Source organism: Chiloscyllium plagiosum, unplaced genomic scaffold (assembly GCF_037043375.1).
Source record: "Chiloscyllium plagiosum isolate Xiang-an unplaced genomic scaffold, Cpla_swu_hap1 HiC_scaffold_39, whole genome shotgun sequence".
Classification (NCBI taxonomy): Eukaryota; Metazoa; Chordata; class Chondrichthyes; order Orectolobiformes; family Hemiscylliidae; genus Chiloscyllium; species Chiloscyllium plagiosum.
In genome coordinates, this window is record NW_028270177.1 from 1,079,658 (window position 1) to 1,096,607 (window position 16,950).

Sequence of the window (16,950 nt, forward strand, 5' to 3'; positions counted from 1 at the left end):
AAAGGGCCTGTTCCTGTTCTGTAATTTTCTTTGTTCTTTGAGTGGGCATAATTTTAAGATAATTGGAGATGTCAGAGTAGTAGGTGCAGGGAATGCACTGTCAGCAGTAGTAGTAGAGTCCGATACATTAGGGACATTTTAAGTGACTCTTAGGCACATGGAAGTTAGTACAATGAAGGGTATGTAGGTTAGTCTGATCTTCAAGTGGGATAAAAGGCTGGCACAACATCAAGGCTGAAGGGCCTGTACTTTGCTGTACTGTTCTATGTTCCATGTTCTAGCACCTTCCAAACTCATGACCACTTTCATCTAGAAGGAAAAGGCAGCAAATTCATGGGAACACCACCTTCAAGTTCCCTTCCAAGCCACTCTCCATCCTGTCTTGGAAGTATATTGCCATTTCTTCAATGCCACTGGGTCAAAATTCTGGAATTTCCTCCCTAATGACATTGTGGGTCAACCTACAGCACATGGACTGCAGTGGTTCAAGAAGGCAGCTCATCCCTACCTTCTCAAAGGTAACCAGGGCATGCAATAAATGCTGGCCAGCCAGTGATGCTCAGATCTCTCAAATTAAGAAAATTTTAAAAAATTATATACACAGCAATATGGCCATACAGGTCCACAGATCCCTGAAAGTGGCAACAGTGGTGGATAAGATGGTCAAGGCATACAGCACGCTTGTCTTCATCGACTGGGGTATTGAATATAAAAGTTGGTACATTGTTATAATTGTACAGAACTTTGAGGCCAGATGTGCAATGTTGCATGCACTTCTGGTCATCACACTACCAGCAGGATGTGGATGCTTGGGAAAGGATGCAGAGAAAGTTAACCAGAATGTTGCTTAGGCTGGAGGGTTTTAATTGAGGCGAGGTTGGATAAACTCAGATCGTTTTCACTGGAAAGATGGAGATTGAGGGATGACCTGATTGAGGTCTACAAAATTGAGACGCATAGATAGGGGGGGATACTCAGTGGGTGTTTTCCCCCAGGGTGGAAAGGTCAACTACAAGAGGGCACCGATTCAAAGTGAGAGGGGACAACTTAGGGGACAAGTTTAGGGAGAATCTTTGACCCAGAGGGTGATGGGAGATGGAACATACTTCCAGTGAGGTGGTGGAAACAGGCACATTAGCAACGTTTTAAAGCATATCTTGATAGACACATGAACATGAGGCTAACAGAGGGATAGAAACTGTGTGTGGGTAATAAGTAGCAGGTCTAAGTAAGGACTAGGAATCAATATACAGGCTTGCTGGGCCAAAGGGGCTGTTCCTGTGTTGTGCTATATTGTATATTATAAAATTGAAGCAGGTAGAGTCATCCGTATGTTTGAATATAATGGCGGGATTAACTTTTAACCTCCTGAGGAGTCTAGTGCAGAGAAGCCGGGTTTCAAAACTGCAAAATGGGAGTTATACAGAATTGTTTTTCACCTAAACCAAGTGTACTTGTTGAAAGGTCCAGGTTCCACAAGTAAAATCAGCATGATAGTGAATATATCTCCCAGTTTGTAACAATTTTAAAGTAGTTGAATACAATGTAAATGATATTCAGTTTCAGATTGGTTTAAGGTATGAAGATTACTGATGGAAAGGAATCCAGCCTTGAAGAAAGCTCTGAAAGTAGCAGTCTCGATGGAACAGCCATGAAAGTTCAACAGCTATACTCCAACATTAGAGTTCACAAAATGGCGGTAGAGAGATGAGCACCAATGCAGACTTAACTGCCATTGATGTCATGCAGCAATAATTTCCTTGTATAGCAAAGCTATTTGCAGAAACTGTGGAAAGAAAGGGCACGTTCAACAGGTGTGTTTAAGGAAGAAACATTAACAACATTCAGTACACCAAAAGCACAAACAAAAAGTAGAAGGGAAATCTACACAATACAAAAAGGGCAGGAGAAAAGCCCGGATTCTCTATCCACACGGAGCTATTATTAAATACAGTGGCCATTGCTGGTGACAGCAGATAGTAGGCCATTCCCTTACTGAATGGCAAACCAGTAAAAATGGAAGTGGACACCAGAGCAGCAGTTTCATTGATTCTTTTTTTTTCTTGGTTAAATATTGAGCAATTTGCTTATGATTCGTACACATCACAATAGTACCTAGGCCTCGGTGACTCCTACAAAGAAACGGATCATCCATTTTACACTTATCACAAGAAGCTTGCTCCCTGCATTTCAGTCACTCTACCCAAGGTGAGTTTGTCAAACAGGTCTGGTGCTGGCAGGAGGGATTAGATTGGGTTGGGATATCTGGTTAGCATGGACAAGTTGGACTGAAGGGTCTGTTTCCATGCAGTACATCTGACTCTTGGTATTCTTCCATACCATTCTCAAGGGCTCTTGATCCTCTTTACTTGTTCATCCAAGTGATGTCTCCAGGAAGTCACAAAAATGAGTGACTGTGTTGCCAGAGAAGAGTTTGTGCAGATCCAGCAGACTCTGGTTCACATCCTTTTCCATCTGCAGAGCTTTCTGCATGGCTTTCCAATTGTATAGTCAGAGTCATACAGCATGGAAACAGACCCTTCGATCCAACCAGCCACGCTGACCATGTTCCCAAACTAAAATAGTCCTACCTGCTTGTGTTTGGCCTATATCCCTCCAAATCTTTCCTATTCATGTACTTATACAGCATTTTTTTTTTTGAAAGTTGTAACCGTGGCCTCACCCACCACTTCCTCTGGCAGTTCATTACACGCATGCAACCCTCTGCTTATGTAATCTGGCTTCCCACTAATCTTCACCACCTTGTGTGGTCTTTTGTTTGCTTTTATTCTGTCCCTTGTCAGCCATGGTTGTAGCATTAGGCAAAAGTGAGGACTGCAGATGCTGGACACCAGAGTTTAGATCAGAGTGGTGCTGGAAAAGCACAGGAGGTCAGGCAGCATCCAAGGAGCAGGAAAATCGATGTTTCTGGCAAAAGCCCTTCATCAGGAATAAAGGCAGGAAGCCTCCAGGATGGAGAGATAAATGGGGTAGGACTGGGGAGCTGGGGAGAAAGTTGTAGCATTCTCCATTTACTAAGTTTTTTTTTGTCTTCTTCCTCAGGGTGAATTTGAGGGTCTTCTGAATTACCCCCAGAAACTCCTCCTATTACTCCTTACTTTCTCCCCTGCTAGGTTCATCTCTCAAACAACTGAAGCCAGCTGATCTCTCATGTCTTTGTAGTTACCTTTTACGATGCCAAAGCATTAAACAGCAAGAGATTTGTTATGGAAATGTTCCCTCTTTAGTTAGTAAGGTTAGAGAGAGCTGTTTGTCAGCCCAAACTAGCCAATTATGTCACTAGAGCAGACTCCGTGATATCAAATACACAATATCCCTTCCCATTTACACAGATTCTTGTCTTGAAAATATTCCACAATATTTACAAATATACATACAACAGTCAGTAAATTGGACATTCCAGAGAGCATTGATTCATGTGTGGTTGTCGGTGCACCCCAGCGTACATTTATTTTTCTTGTTTACTTTTACTTTACCCGTTTTTAGATGGACATGGAACACTCATTGTGACACTTTGCATTATATCAGCTACATGTTGTTTGTACATTGCCTTTTGTACTTACTGATTTGCATCTTGTAAAAAAAATGCAGCAAATAAAAGAATTATTGTGAACTAACAAAGGAAAAGTAAGTTCAGAGGTTCTAGGATTGGTGCAACAGATACTTTTACCATCCACATTCCATTTTATTTAGATAATTATACAAATAAAAGGACAATGGATGTCTTTTTTTTTCCCCCCACTGAGGTAGTTTATCCTGACATCTATTCTCCTCTTTCTTAACAGAATGGAGCTGACATAAATGCAAAGGATATGCTTAAGATGACTGCCCTTCACTGGGCAGTGGAGCACAGTCACCAAGATGTGGTTGAGCTCTTGATAAAATATGGAGCTGATGTTCACACACCAAGTAAATTCTGCAAGACCGCCTTTGATATTGCAGTGGATAATGAGGATGAAGAATTGATTTTACTGCTTCAGGTAATTAATAGAAGTAACATCACTATGTGCTTCTGGCTGATTGTAATACGAACAAAATCAGATCCCTGAGGGAAACCTTGCTTGTTTGGTTGTTTAATTTGGGGAGAAAGTGAGGTCTGCAGATGCTGGAGATCAGAGCTGAAAATGTGTTGCTGGAAAAGCGCAGCAGGTCAGGCAGCATCCAGGGAATAGGAGAATCGACGTTTTGGGCATAAGCCCTTCTTCAGGAATGAGGAAGGTTTGTCCAGCAGGCTAAGATAAAAGGTAGGGAGGAGGGACTTGGGGGAGGGGTGTCGGGAATGTGATAGGTGGAAAGAGGTCAAGGTGACGGTGATAGGTCAGACTGGGGTAGGGGCGGAGAGGTCAGGAAGAAGATTGCAGGTTAGGAAGGCGGTGCTGAGTTTGATGGATTTGACTGAGACAGGTTGGGGGGAGGGGAAATGAGGAAACTGGTGAAATCCGAGTTCATCCCTTGTGGTTGGAGGGTTCCTAGGCGGAAGATGAGGCGCTCTTCCTCCAACCGTTGTGTTGTTGTGGTCTGGCGATGGAGGAGTCCAAAGACCTGCATGTCCTTGATGGAGTGGGAGGGGGAGTTGAAGTGTTGAGCTACAGGGTGGTTAGGTTGGTTGGTCCGGGTGTCCCAGAGGTGTTCTCTGAAACGCCCCGCAAGTAGGCGGCCTGTCTCCCCAATATAGAGGAAGCCACATAGGGTGCAGAGGATGCAATAGATGATGTGTGTGGAGGTGCAGGTGAATCTGTGGCGGATATGGAAGTTTCCTTTGGGGCCTTGGGGGGAGGTGTGGGCGCAAGTCTTGCACCTCCTGCAGTTGCAGGGGAAGGTGCCAGGAGTGGAGGTTGGGTTGGTGGGGGGTGTGGATCTGACGAGGGAGTCACGGAGGGAGTGGTCTTTACGGAATGCTGATAGGGGAGGGGAGGGAAATATATCCTTGGTGGTGGGGTCCGTTTGGAGGTAGCGGAAATGACGGCGGATGATGCGCTGTACATGGAGATTGGTGGGGTGGTAGGTGAGGACCAGTGGGGTTCTGTCCTAGTGGTGGTTGGAGGGGCGGGGCTCAAGGGCGGAGGAGTGGGAAGTGGAAGAGATGCGGTGGAGGGCATCGTCGACCACGTCGGGGGGGAAATTGCGGTCCTTGAAAAAGGAGGCCATCTGGGCTGGACGTTTTTGGAACTGGTCCTCCTGGGAGCAGATGCGGCGGAGACAAAGGAATTGGGAGAATGGGATGGCGTTTTTACTGGGGGCAGGGTGAGAGGAAGTGTAGTCCAGGTAGCTGTGGGAGTCGGTCGGTTTGTAGTAGATGTCCGTGTCGATTCGGTCACCTGAGATAGAAATAGAAAGGTCGAGGAAGGGGAGGGAGGAATCTGAGACTGTCCAGGTGAATTTGAGGTCGGGGTGGAAGATGTTGGTGAAGTGGATGAACTGTTCAACCTCCTCGTGGGAGCAGGAGGCAGTGCCGATACAGTCATCGATGTAGCGGAGGAAAAGGTGGGGGGTGGTGCCAGTGTAGTTGCGGAAGATGGACTGTTCCACATATCCTACGAAGAGGCAGGCATAGCTGGGGCCCATGCGGGTGCCCATGGCTACTCCTTTGGTTTGGAGGAAGTGGGAGGATCGGAAAGGGAAGTTGTTCAGGGTGAGGACCAGTTCAGTCAGTCGAAGGAGGGTGTCAGTGGAAGGGTACTGGTTGATACGGTGGGAAAGGAAGAAGCGGAGGGCTTTATGTCCTTCGTGATGGGGATGGAGATGTACAGGGACTGGATGTCCATGGTGAAGATAAGGCATTGGGGACCGGGGAAGCGAAAATCATGGAGGAGGTGGAGGGCGTGGGTGGTGTCCCGAACGTGTTGGTGAAGTGGATGAACTGTTCAACCTCCTCGTGGAGGCGGCGCCGATACAGTCTTCGGTTGTTTAATTTGGGCACTTGGATTAAGTGCTATTAGACACTGAAATATATTCGTGTGAGGCTACAGATGTTCTTGAACAAGAAAACATTAAATTTATTACACAGAAGAGAAAAGAAAACAAAAAAGCTATATATTAGATTAGAAGATCTTGACCCAAAACAAAAGTTTCAACTTATTTCCCAATACTATCTTTTAACGGAGAATTTCTGTGAAATTTCACTCCTACGATACTTCAACTCAAAAGTTTTTATTAACATAGAATGGTACAGCATGGAAACAGTCCCTTTGGCCCACCAGTTCCATGCTGAACATGATTCTATTCTAAACAAATTCCATATTCCCTGTCTGTTCTTGTGAATGTCTAAATGCCTCTTAAATATAGCTACCATGTCTGCTTCTCCCACTTCCTCTGACAGCATGTTCCAGGCTCCTCCCACCTTCTGCTTTTGAAAAAAAACTTGCCTCGTGCATCTCCTTTTAAACTTTACCCCCTCGCCCCCTCACCTTAAATCTATATCCCCTAGTATTTGATATTTCCACCCTGGGAAAAAGACACCAACTATCCACCTTATTCATGTCTCATAAGTTTTTATACATATCCAACAGGTCACCCCTCGGCCTCTGATGCTCTAGCAAAATAAATTAAAGTTTGTCCACCCACTCCAGGCAAATATGCTTCAATCCAGGCAACATCCTGGTAAACGTCTTCCTCACCCACTTCAAAAACTCCACATCCTCCCAATAGTGTGGCGTCCAGAAATGTGCGCACAATTCCAAATGTAGTCCAACTAAAGTTTTATACACCTGCAACATGACTTGCCAATTTTTATATTCAGTACCTTGACCAATGAAAGCAAGTTTGCTGTTGATATCTTTACTATCTTCTTCCCTTGTGTTGCCACTTTCAATGAGCTATGGACTTGCACCTCAAGGTTGCTCTGTATACCATTAGGAATTCTACCATTTTGAGATTTATACTGGGGCTTTCTGTCCTCTAGGTAGGGACACTGCCACTATAATACAAGAGTTCCTCCTTCTATGCTCTTTTGGCAACGAGCTGACTATGAACTCCTGAGTTCTTTTGTAACGTTTGGGGCAACACAGTGGCTCAGTGGTTAGTACTGCTGCTACGCAGCGCCAGGGATCCCGATTCAATTTCTGACTCTGGAGTTTGCACATTCCCCCTGTGTTTACATGGGTTTTCTCTGGGTGCTCCAGTTTCCTCCCACAATTCAAAGATATGCAGGTTAGGTGAATTAGCCATGCTAAATTGCCCGTGGTGTTCAGTGATGTGTAGATTAGATGCATTAGTCAGGGGTCAATATAGGGGTAAATATAGAGTAATCGGGGAATGGTTCTGGGTGGGATACTCTTCAAAGGGTCGATGTGGACTTGCTGGGCCGAAGGGCCTACTTCCACACTATAGGAATTCTACGATTCGTACACTTTCCTGTTGCATTTGACCTCCCAAAATGCATCACCTCTCACTTAGAGAGATGTACAGCATGGAAACAGACCTTTTAGTCCAACACGTCCATGCCGAACAGAAATCCTAAACTAATCTAGTCTTGTTTGCCAGCATTTGGCCCTTTTATCCCTCTTAAACCCTTCTTCTTCATGTACCCATCTAGATGCCTTTCAAATGTTGTATTTGTACCAGCCTCCACCACTTCCTCTGGCAGCTCATTCCATACACTCACCATCCTCTGCTTGAAAAAGTTGCCCCTTAGGTCCCTTGTAAATCCACCTGCCCACCCCCTTGCACCTTAAACCTCTGCCTTCTAGTTTTGGACTTGCCTACCCAGGGAAAAGACATTGGCTACTGACCCTATCCATACCCCTCATGATTTTACAAACTTCTATAACGTCACCCCTCAGTGTCTGACTCTCCAGGGAAAATAGCCCCAGCCTATTCAACATTTCTCTATAGCACAAACTTTCCAACACTGGCAACATCCTTGTAATTTTTTTTCTGAAACCTTTCAAGCTTCACAAAATCCTTCCTATAGCAGGGAGACAAGAATCCTAGAGCAATATTCCAAAAGTGGCCTAACCAATATCCTGTACAGCCGCAACATTACCTCCTAACTCCTATATTTAATATTCTGACCAATAAAGGAAAGCATACCAAATATCATCCTCACTCCCTGCGACTCCACTTTCAAGGAGCAATGAACCTGCACTCCAAGGTCTCTTTGTTCAGCAACACTCCCTAGGACCTTACCATTAAGTGTATAGTCCTGTTGAGTTTTGCTTTCCCAAAATGCAGCATCTCGCATTTATCTAAGTTAAACTCCATCTGCCACTCCTCAGCCCATTGGCTCATCTGATCAAGATCCTATTGTACTCTGAGGTAACCTTCACTGTCTATTACACCACAAATTTTGGTGTCATCTGCAAACTTACTAACTATACCTCCTATGTTCATGTTCTTAAATGATGAAAAGCAGTGGACCCAGCGCTGATCCTTGTGGTACACTGTTGTGCACATGCCTTCAGTCTGTAAAGCAACCGTCCACCTCCACCCTCTGTCTTCAACATTCTGGTCAGTTCTCTATCCAAATGGCTAGTTCTTCCTGTATTCCATGTGATCTAACATTGCTAACCAGTCTACAATGAGGAACCTTGTTGAACACCTTACTGAAGTTCATATAAATCATGTCCACAACTCTGCCCTCATCAGTCCTGTTTGTTACTTCATTCTCATGCAAAAACCAATGTTGACTATTCCTAATTGGTCCTTGTCTTTCCAAATCCTGTTCCTCAGGATGCCCTCCAACAACTTTCCTACCATCAGTGTCAGGTTCACCTATAATTCCCTGGCTTTTCCTTATCACCTTTCTTAAATAGTGGCACCACATTAACCAACCTCCAGTCTTCTGGCACCTCACCTGTGGCTATCGGTGATACAAATATCTTGGCACAGGGCCCAGCAGCCACTTTCTTAGCTTCCCACTGAATTCTAGGGTACACCTGATCCGATCCTGGGGATATATCCACTCTTTATGCATTTTAAGATGTCCAGCACCACCACCTCTATAAATTAGACATTTTTTTTATTTCCCCACATTCTATATCTTTCATATCATTCTCCACAGTAAACACTGAAAAACACTCACTGAGTATCTCCTCCATCTCGTGAGGTTCCACTTGTCAGCATCCTTGCTGATCTTTAAGGGGGTCTATTCTCTTCCTCTTTTGTCCTTAATGTATTTGTAGAATCCCTTATGGATTCTCCTTGACCCCATTTGCCAAAGCTATCTCATGTTCCCGTTTTGCCCTCCTGTTTTCCCTCTTAAGTATACTCCTACTGCCATTATACTTCTAGGGATTCACTCAATCTTTGCAGTCTGTACCTGACAAATGCTTCCTTCTTCTTCTTGATCAAACCTTCTTCTCTTGTCCAAATTAAACTCCCTATGCCTTTATCTGCCCAACTTTCCAATTTATCAATATTCTGCTGTATCCTTTGACAACCTTCCTCACTATCTGCAACTTCATCAATTTTCATGTTATCTGCAAACTTACTAAACAGATCATCTAGATCTTCATCCAAATCATTAATGCATATATATTACAAACAGTAGAGATTCCAGCACTGATCCTTGTGGAACACCACTGGTTACAGAACTCCGAAAAGAAAAGTAACCCTCCACAACTATCCTCTGTCTTCCTAAACCAAGCCAATTTTGTATCCAACTTACAGACTCCTTATCGATCCTGTGTGACTTAATCTTCTGCTCCAGTCTACCATGAGGGACCTTGTCAAATGTTTTAGTAAAGTCCACGTAGACAACATCCACTGCCCTCCCCTCATCAATCTTCTTTGTCACTTCCTCAAAAAACTCAGTCAAATTTGAGAGACAAGACCTCCCCTGCACAAAGCCTGCTTGACTATCTGTAATAAATCCATACTTTTATGAATGTGAGTAAGAAGCTTCTCCAATAATTTCACTACCGTTGGATGTAGTGCTTACCAGCCCATAATAAGCTTACTGGCCTATAATATCCTGGATTATCCCTATTGCCCTGAAACAAAAGATAACACTGGCTGTTCTCCAGTCTTCTGGGGCCTCGCCTATGGCTTGCTAAAGATCCCTCCCCAACTCCCCAATTGATAAACAGGCAAAGCACAAATATTGAGTGAAGGGGGGCAATTAATAATAGTCACGGAAGCTAAAGTCACCAGTCTGAAATCACAAAACAAGAGGGTTGGCTGCACAGTACTTTTCCTTTCTTCAATGATGCCTGAACGTTATTTTCAAAATGAATTCACTGATGGGGCTGCATAATGACTCAGTGGTTAGCACTGCCGCCTCACTGTGCCAGGAACCTGGGTTTGACTCCAGCCTTGGGTGACTGTGTATGTGTGGAATTTGCACATTTCTCTCGTGTCTTCGTGGGTTTCCTTCATGTGCTTCCGTTTCCTCCCACAGTCCAAACATGTATAGGTTAGGTGGATTGACTAAGCTAAATTCCTCAAGTATTCCTGTCACCAGAGACCAGCTTGCTTTTTGTGAATTTTCTGGGATGCTGGTTAGTACTACTTTACAAACCCATTACGAATTCACTGTCCCATTTGAAAGCTTACTTAATGTAAAATGTAATTCCTGGGCTGATGATGCACTCCAATCCTCTGGGACCTACCTATTTACAGAAGGTATCAAGCCTAACAATGGACAGAATGTACTTCCACTCCAGGGACACCAGGGGTGGGTGTAACTATGGAAGAAATGCAGGCCATTCTCTTGACTGCCTGTAAATGGTCATCTTGGCCGGGGAGCTAGGGTCATCAACATAATTCTGGATCAGTGGTGCTGGAAGAGCACAGCAATTCAGGCAGCATCTGACGAGCAGCAAAATCGACGTTTCGGGCAAAAGCCCATCTGCAGTCATTGTTTTTACCTCATCAACATAATTGTCTGCTCCTTCGGTTAAGCAGAGGTCAGTGATGCCGTAAATTTTGTAACGATCAATTTAATTCTCAACCTAGCAGAAATGCAAGTGGCAGAACAAATTTGTCTAATTAAGATAAACTACTTGAAGTGTACAGTTTTTCTTTTGTTCAATAACTTTCTCTCTTGTTGCACTAGAGGGCAATGCAGAACCAGAATAACACAAACTTGGACAACTCTGATACGATTATGGTTCATGGTGCTGCACCGCAATTCATTATTGGGCCTGGAGGAGTGGTCAATCTAACTGGATTAGTTTCCACTGGAACAACCAAGGCATCAGGTATGTTGGTCACTTTTACATCTATTTTAGTTTTTCATTGCTGTGAAACCCACTACTTCCTGTTTTCCTGATTTTTTTTTTTGACTGAAGGTGAATGATTTTATTCCTAGACTGAAGTAAGTGGTAGATTGTGCTGGTGAGTAAACTTTACTGAGATTTAGAATAATCTCAGGCATTGATGTCTGGGATATACATGTTTTTGTCACAGGATATAGGTAGTCATTACTGAATTTTCCCAATGAAGCTAGTAAATAATTTTTCATTTGTCATCAATGAGGTACAATGCTCCTGTTATTGATAAATTGCATTTATGTGATGCCTTGTTACGTGATATTCCAGTTGTATTCAAGCCAATAGAGTATTTATTTTGAGCAGGCATTGTTGCAGGTAATGTGGCAGTGAATTTGTGCCCATCAGAGCAAGATAATGATTGCTTAAAAAAATCTGTTTAATGATGCTGGTTTAGTGTGAAAAATTGGCCAAGCCAGCAAACAAAAATGCCTACTCCTTTCAGATTGTGTTATAGGATCACCTATCTAGGTGAATGAAACCAAATTTATCTAAAAAATGATGTCTCTGATATTGCACTGAAGGCTCAATGTTGACGTCACATTGGCCTTGTGTCTACACCCTCTGACTCTAAGACAGAAATCTACCATCAGAGCCATGCCAGGAAAATATCAATACTTTTAATTACCCAATATTTACTACACCTTTTGAGGTTGCAACTTATTCTCTATAGTAAGTATCATGATTTTAAAAATGCTCTAAGCAAAACATGTTTAACAGCCTTCAACTGAAGGATGGTTGGATGTAAAGAAACAGTATACCTCCGTATTGTCAGTCCCCAGCAAGAATGGGATGGGTGGTAAGGTATAATGGTTTGGGAATTTCTCTCTCTGTCCAAGATGCACGTCAGTTTAACAGGCAAATCCCAGGCAAAGTCAAAATCTGAGCCCAGTTACATCATTGGTGAGTAGGGACCTTGCATTGAGATCAAGACTCCTGTGTCCTGAATTTCCTGACTATGCCCTGCTTGACATTTGTTCTGAGCTCACGTGCTTTGTCGGGAATCATTTCACTGAGGTGTCAGTGATTTCCTCTCACCCACCAACCTCATCATTGTGCTTGATGTAACTGATTTTAAACTACATAATTATATTGCCTGTGCTTGGCAGTGAAGAGGGAGCTTTACTCTGTAACTAGCTTTCCTGTATTAGACTAGAACAACTCGGTACCTGAAATTGGAGTGTGCCATTTTTTTCCCTTTTTTTAGCTCCGCTTTACCACAGGTAAGGAATAGAAAATGTTAAATCATTTTCTTATTTGATTCTGATCTGTTAAAATAATCCACCCAAATGCATAAATGTAGTTTGTCAAGCTAATTAACTTGAGGTTGTTCACATGATTATTTTAATTTTAACTTCGTATATAATTCAAATTCAGCTTTTTTAACATCATTCCAAGGATTTCTGTTGTTATGCTTTGTATTTGAAAGCATTTTTAAATGATATGTGTATAAGCATAAATTTTCAGTAACTTTTTTATCCAAGGATTATCTGTATATATTTTAATTTTAGAGTCTCCGGTACAATTTGGCAACTCCTCTACATCAGTATTGGCTACGTTAGCTGCTTTGGCAGAGGCATCAGCACCACTGACTCATACAACTGATGGACCAGGTTAGGAAAATAGCTGCTATTTAGTTTGCTGAACCATTCGGAGCAGACTACTAAACTATAAATTGTATTCAAAATGGAAGTCCTTGCGCAGTGAGTAGCACCCGCAGTGTTACGTATCTCACTTGTAACTTACTGCTGAGCTTTTAAGCTTATCTCTGGAGAATCATTCAGTCACATGGTGATGCACCACTGTTGTCCATTATGCTATGCATTTCCTACAACTCTTATACTTGCAGTAACAGATGAAAACTTGCCACTGATTGTTTTGCATCAAAACACTACTAATTAAAACATTTGAATGCACTGTGAGGCAGTAAGTTTTCCAACACATTTACATCCTTAAGTTCAACAAGAATGAACATTGGTGGTATTTTTTAAATGTCCTATGCCATGGTGTAGTGGCGTTCTTGACAAGACTGGGCATTGATCCTTGCAGTTCACTTAGTTGACCATTGGTGGCAGCAGTGGTTCCAGTGACATCCAATTAAATGGACAGAAATCTAGGTCCACATTCTTGACTGCAAAGAATTAAATCGAGTCTCAGAATTATTACATTCAGAAGGAGGCTATGTGGCCCATCATATCTGCTAGATTCTCTGAGCCATTATAATTTGTTGCTAATCTCCTCCATTTTCCTCGTAAACCTCCACATTTGTTTTTGTTCAAATAATCATATAGTACCACCTTGAATGATTCAATGGAAGTTGCCTTCACCGCATCTCCAGGAAGTGCATTCCAGACTCTAACTATTTGTTGTAAGAAAATATCTGCATGGGTTTCCTCCGGGTGCTCTGGTTTCCTCCCACAGTCCAAAGATGTACAGGCTAGGTGAATTGGCCATGCTAAATTGCCCACAGTGTTAGGTGCATTAGTCAGAGAGAAATGGGTCTGGGTGGGTTACTCTTCGAAGGGTCGGTGTGGACTTGTTGGGCCGAAGAGCCTGTTTCCACACTATAGGGAATCTACTGTAATCAAAAAAACAAGAAGCTCCTCGCATCACATTTTCTTATGTTACTAATTGGTTTCCATCTATGCCATCTTGTTCTCCTTTTCAAAGTGGGAACAGTATCTCACTGTGTATTCTGTGCTGACTCATCATGATTTATAAAACTTCAATCAAATTTTCTCTTCTGCAAGGATAGCAGTCCCAGTTCTCCAATCTGTTCTCAAAACTAAAGTTTCTCATCTCTGGAGCCATTCTTGTAAACTTTTTTTTTATTCTTTCTCCAATCTCTGAAGTGTAGCACTCGGAGTTGCGTATAGTACTCCACCTTTGGTCTAACTTATCATTATGCAAGTTCAGCATAATCTCCTTGCATTGTACTCTAGTCTCCCATTTAATAAAGCCTAGAATACTGAGATTTATATACAGTTCTGTTCTTGTCTTGTGCACACATGCACCTATGTCTCAGCAGATCTGGTACTGTGTATGGAGAGGGGAGTCCATGTTTTGAGTCCTATATAGCTTCTCTTCAGAACTTCAGGGCTCTTCTGAAATCTACTACAACCATGATGAACTGGTTAAGGCAATGGATTTGAAATCCACTGGGGTCGTCTTATGCAGATTCAAACCCTGCCCACCATATATTTCTCACCATTTCTGACTTTAGCCCAGTGTCTGTATATAGAATTCGCTTCCTGTTACTGCAGAGATATTAATGCCCTTTTGATAGTGGTAGTATCCCTTACTCTGGGCCAGAAGGTCTCATCATGTATCATCTGCTCCAGGCATGTCATGGCATGTCGAGTCATGTTGATTTAAAAATCTACCATGCCGATATCTAATATTAGGTAAATGTAGAAAGTTCACTCTTGCTTTTTTAAAAAAAAAGTAGAATTGGGTTCTTGAGGACTCTTGTGGCTCAGTAAAAACAAAGGTCATCTTCAGTTCACAGTTCTCATGTTCACTCTAAAGTAAAAGAATAAAATAAAAGTGACCTTTCAGCCAGGAGCAAAAACAGAAGTTGCTGGAAAAGCTCAGCAGGTCTGGCAGCATCTGTGAAGAGAAATCAGTTAATGTTTCAGGTCTGGTGACCCTGCTTCAGAACTCTATTTTTTTTGTTTTATTTCAGCCAGGAGGCCTAGGTTCAAGTCCCACCTGCTCCAGAGGTGTGTCATGACACCTTTGAACAGATTACTTCAGATTTTTTTTTTTTGAAAGTTGAATTTATCCTTTTGGTCAGAAGTTTGTTATTTATTAATGGATGTTTGGGTAATTTGATGATGGGTGTTTTAAAAATAAAAACAATTAAGTTTTTCCCCAGTGAGGGTTTGGCTTCTGTACTGGAGAAGGACCAGAAGGCAAAGGTCAAAACTGGATGTATATGGTAACATACTGATTTTAAAATAAGACTTGTAAATTGCTGAAAGTCTTTTATTCTCTAACTCCACTTATCATCTGTCTTTCAAACATCAACTGCGTTGCCTCATTAGCTCTCTCTGTTAGAACTTCAAAAAATGCCAGCAAATTAGTTAGATATGACTTTTCCTCAATTATTCTGGGAATCCTTAATTAACCCACACTGACTATTAATACTATTCTGAATGATTGATTGATTGTTTCTAGAAGTTTATGCTGTTATGAAATTGAGACAGACAGCTGAATCAAATCCGCCTTCCTACAACCGAAAGAACTGCGGATGCTGTAAATCAGAAACAAAAATAGAAATTGTTGTAAAAGCTCAGCAGGTTTAGCAGCATTTGTGGAGCGAAATCAGAGTTAAGAAGGGTCAAGTGACCCTTCCTCAGAACTTTGGTCTGTGATTGGCAGTTTGTGTTTTTAAAAAAAAACAAAGTTCTCATGTTCACTCTCCAAAGTAAAAGAATAAAATTAAGGTGACAAGATAACAGGCATTCTAACACCTGAGTTTGAGTTTAAGGGTGACTGGAAAAATGATGATAGAGCCTTTGCAAATTCCTGAGCACCATCAAGACGTGCTAGGTTCTCTCTGCCTTTTGCATTACCAGTATTCAACTCTATTTCTGGTTAATTTAAAACCCCCATTGTAACTTTCCGTATTCACAATTGCACTTCCTCTCTTTCACAACCCTACTTCTGCAGCTGGGTTTTCACTGCATTCTCTAGAGGATTCATAACTCTGACTACTTTAAAGTTTCCAGGTTCCTCTACACCTCCCTGATGTGTCACAATATCCTCAGCTCAGATTACAACTCATCAAGTCTGAGCTGAAGTTTCTCAAGCAGCCAGTATCTGTTGTAGATGCAATCACTGTGGTGTCCACCAGTTCCTATGTATTCCAGCTGTTATACATCAACTATGCAGCCATTCCATTGTGTTTTTTTTAAATTAATTAGTTTGGATGTTAAATATTTTGTACACGAATTTCCTAACTGCACTCTTCAGCTGTAATAATGTCTGCTGTTTTAAACCAGTTGTCAAACTGTGGGACATAGAAGAAATACCCATAAATTATCATACTTTTTTGTGATGTTACACTTTAGCTCTTGCAGGGAAAAAAGTAGGTAGCTCGGTCTCTCTGCCTTTGGTTTTAATCTTCTGCCCTTCTCATGCAGGCTCGTTCTTCTCTTTATGAAGCTATTGACCTGTATGCCAACACGGTTTGTGAAGCTACTGACATAGTAGTACGATGGCACAGTGGTTAGCACTGCTGCCTCACAGCGCCTGAGACCCGGGTTCAATTCCCGCCTCAGGCGACTGACTGTGTGGAGTTTGCACGTTCTCCCCGTGTCTGCGTGGGTTTCCTCCGGGTGCTCCGGTTTCCTCCCACAGTCCAAAGATGTGCAGGTCAGGTGAATTGGCCATGCTAAATTGCCCATAGTGTTAGGTAGGGGGTAAATGTAGGGGTATGGGTGGGTTGTGCTTCGGTGGGACGATGTGGACTTGTTGGGCTGAAGGGCCTGTTTCCACATTGTAATGTAATCTAATCTACTGACTGAGTTTCTCCAGCACTTTGTTTTGTGTTTTGATTCTGCTCTCGACTCTCTCTCTCTGTGCTCACTCTTCTTCTCTGTCTCACTCTCTCTCTCTGTCTCACTCTCTCTCTCTGTCTCACTCTCTCTCTCTGTCTCACTTCCTCTCTCTCTCTGTCTCTCTCCGTCCTCTCTCTGTCTCTCTCTCTCTCTCT

General features: G+C 42.5%; 1 protein-coding gene across 11 annotated transcripts in view; it reads left to right on the top strand.

Annotated features, from left to right (window-relative positions):
• The window catches only part of gabpb1 (GA binding protein transcription factor subunit beta 1), a 100,110-nt gene that overhangs the window by 35,590 nt on the left and 47,570 nt on the right, over nucleotides 1–16,950 (top strand). For all 11 annotated transcript variants that reach the window (XR_015753820.1, XM_087981393.1, XM_087981396.1 and 8 more), the window contains 3 exons: nucleotides 3,807–4,001; nucleotides 11,018–11,162; nucleotides 12,743–12,844. Coding sequence is in view for 10 of the 11 variants with exons in the window: in XM_087981393.1 (XP_087837519.1) it covers nucleotides 3,807–4,001; nucleotides 11,018–11,162; nucleotides 12,743–12,844 (442 nt within the window). In the remaining variant the exon portion in view is untranslated. The remainder of the gene's footprint in view (nucleotides 1–3,806; nucleotides 4,002–11,017; nucleotides 11,163–12,742; nucleotides 12,845–16,950) is intronic.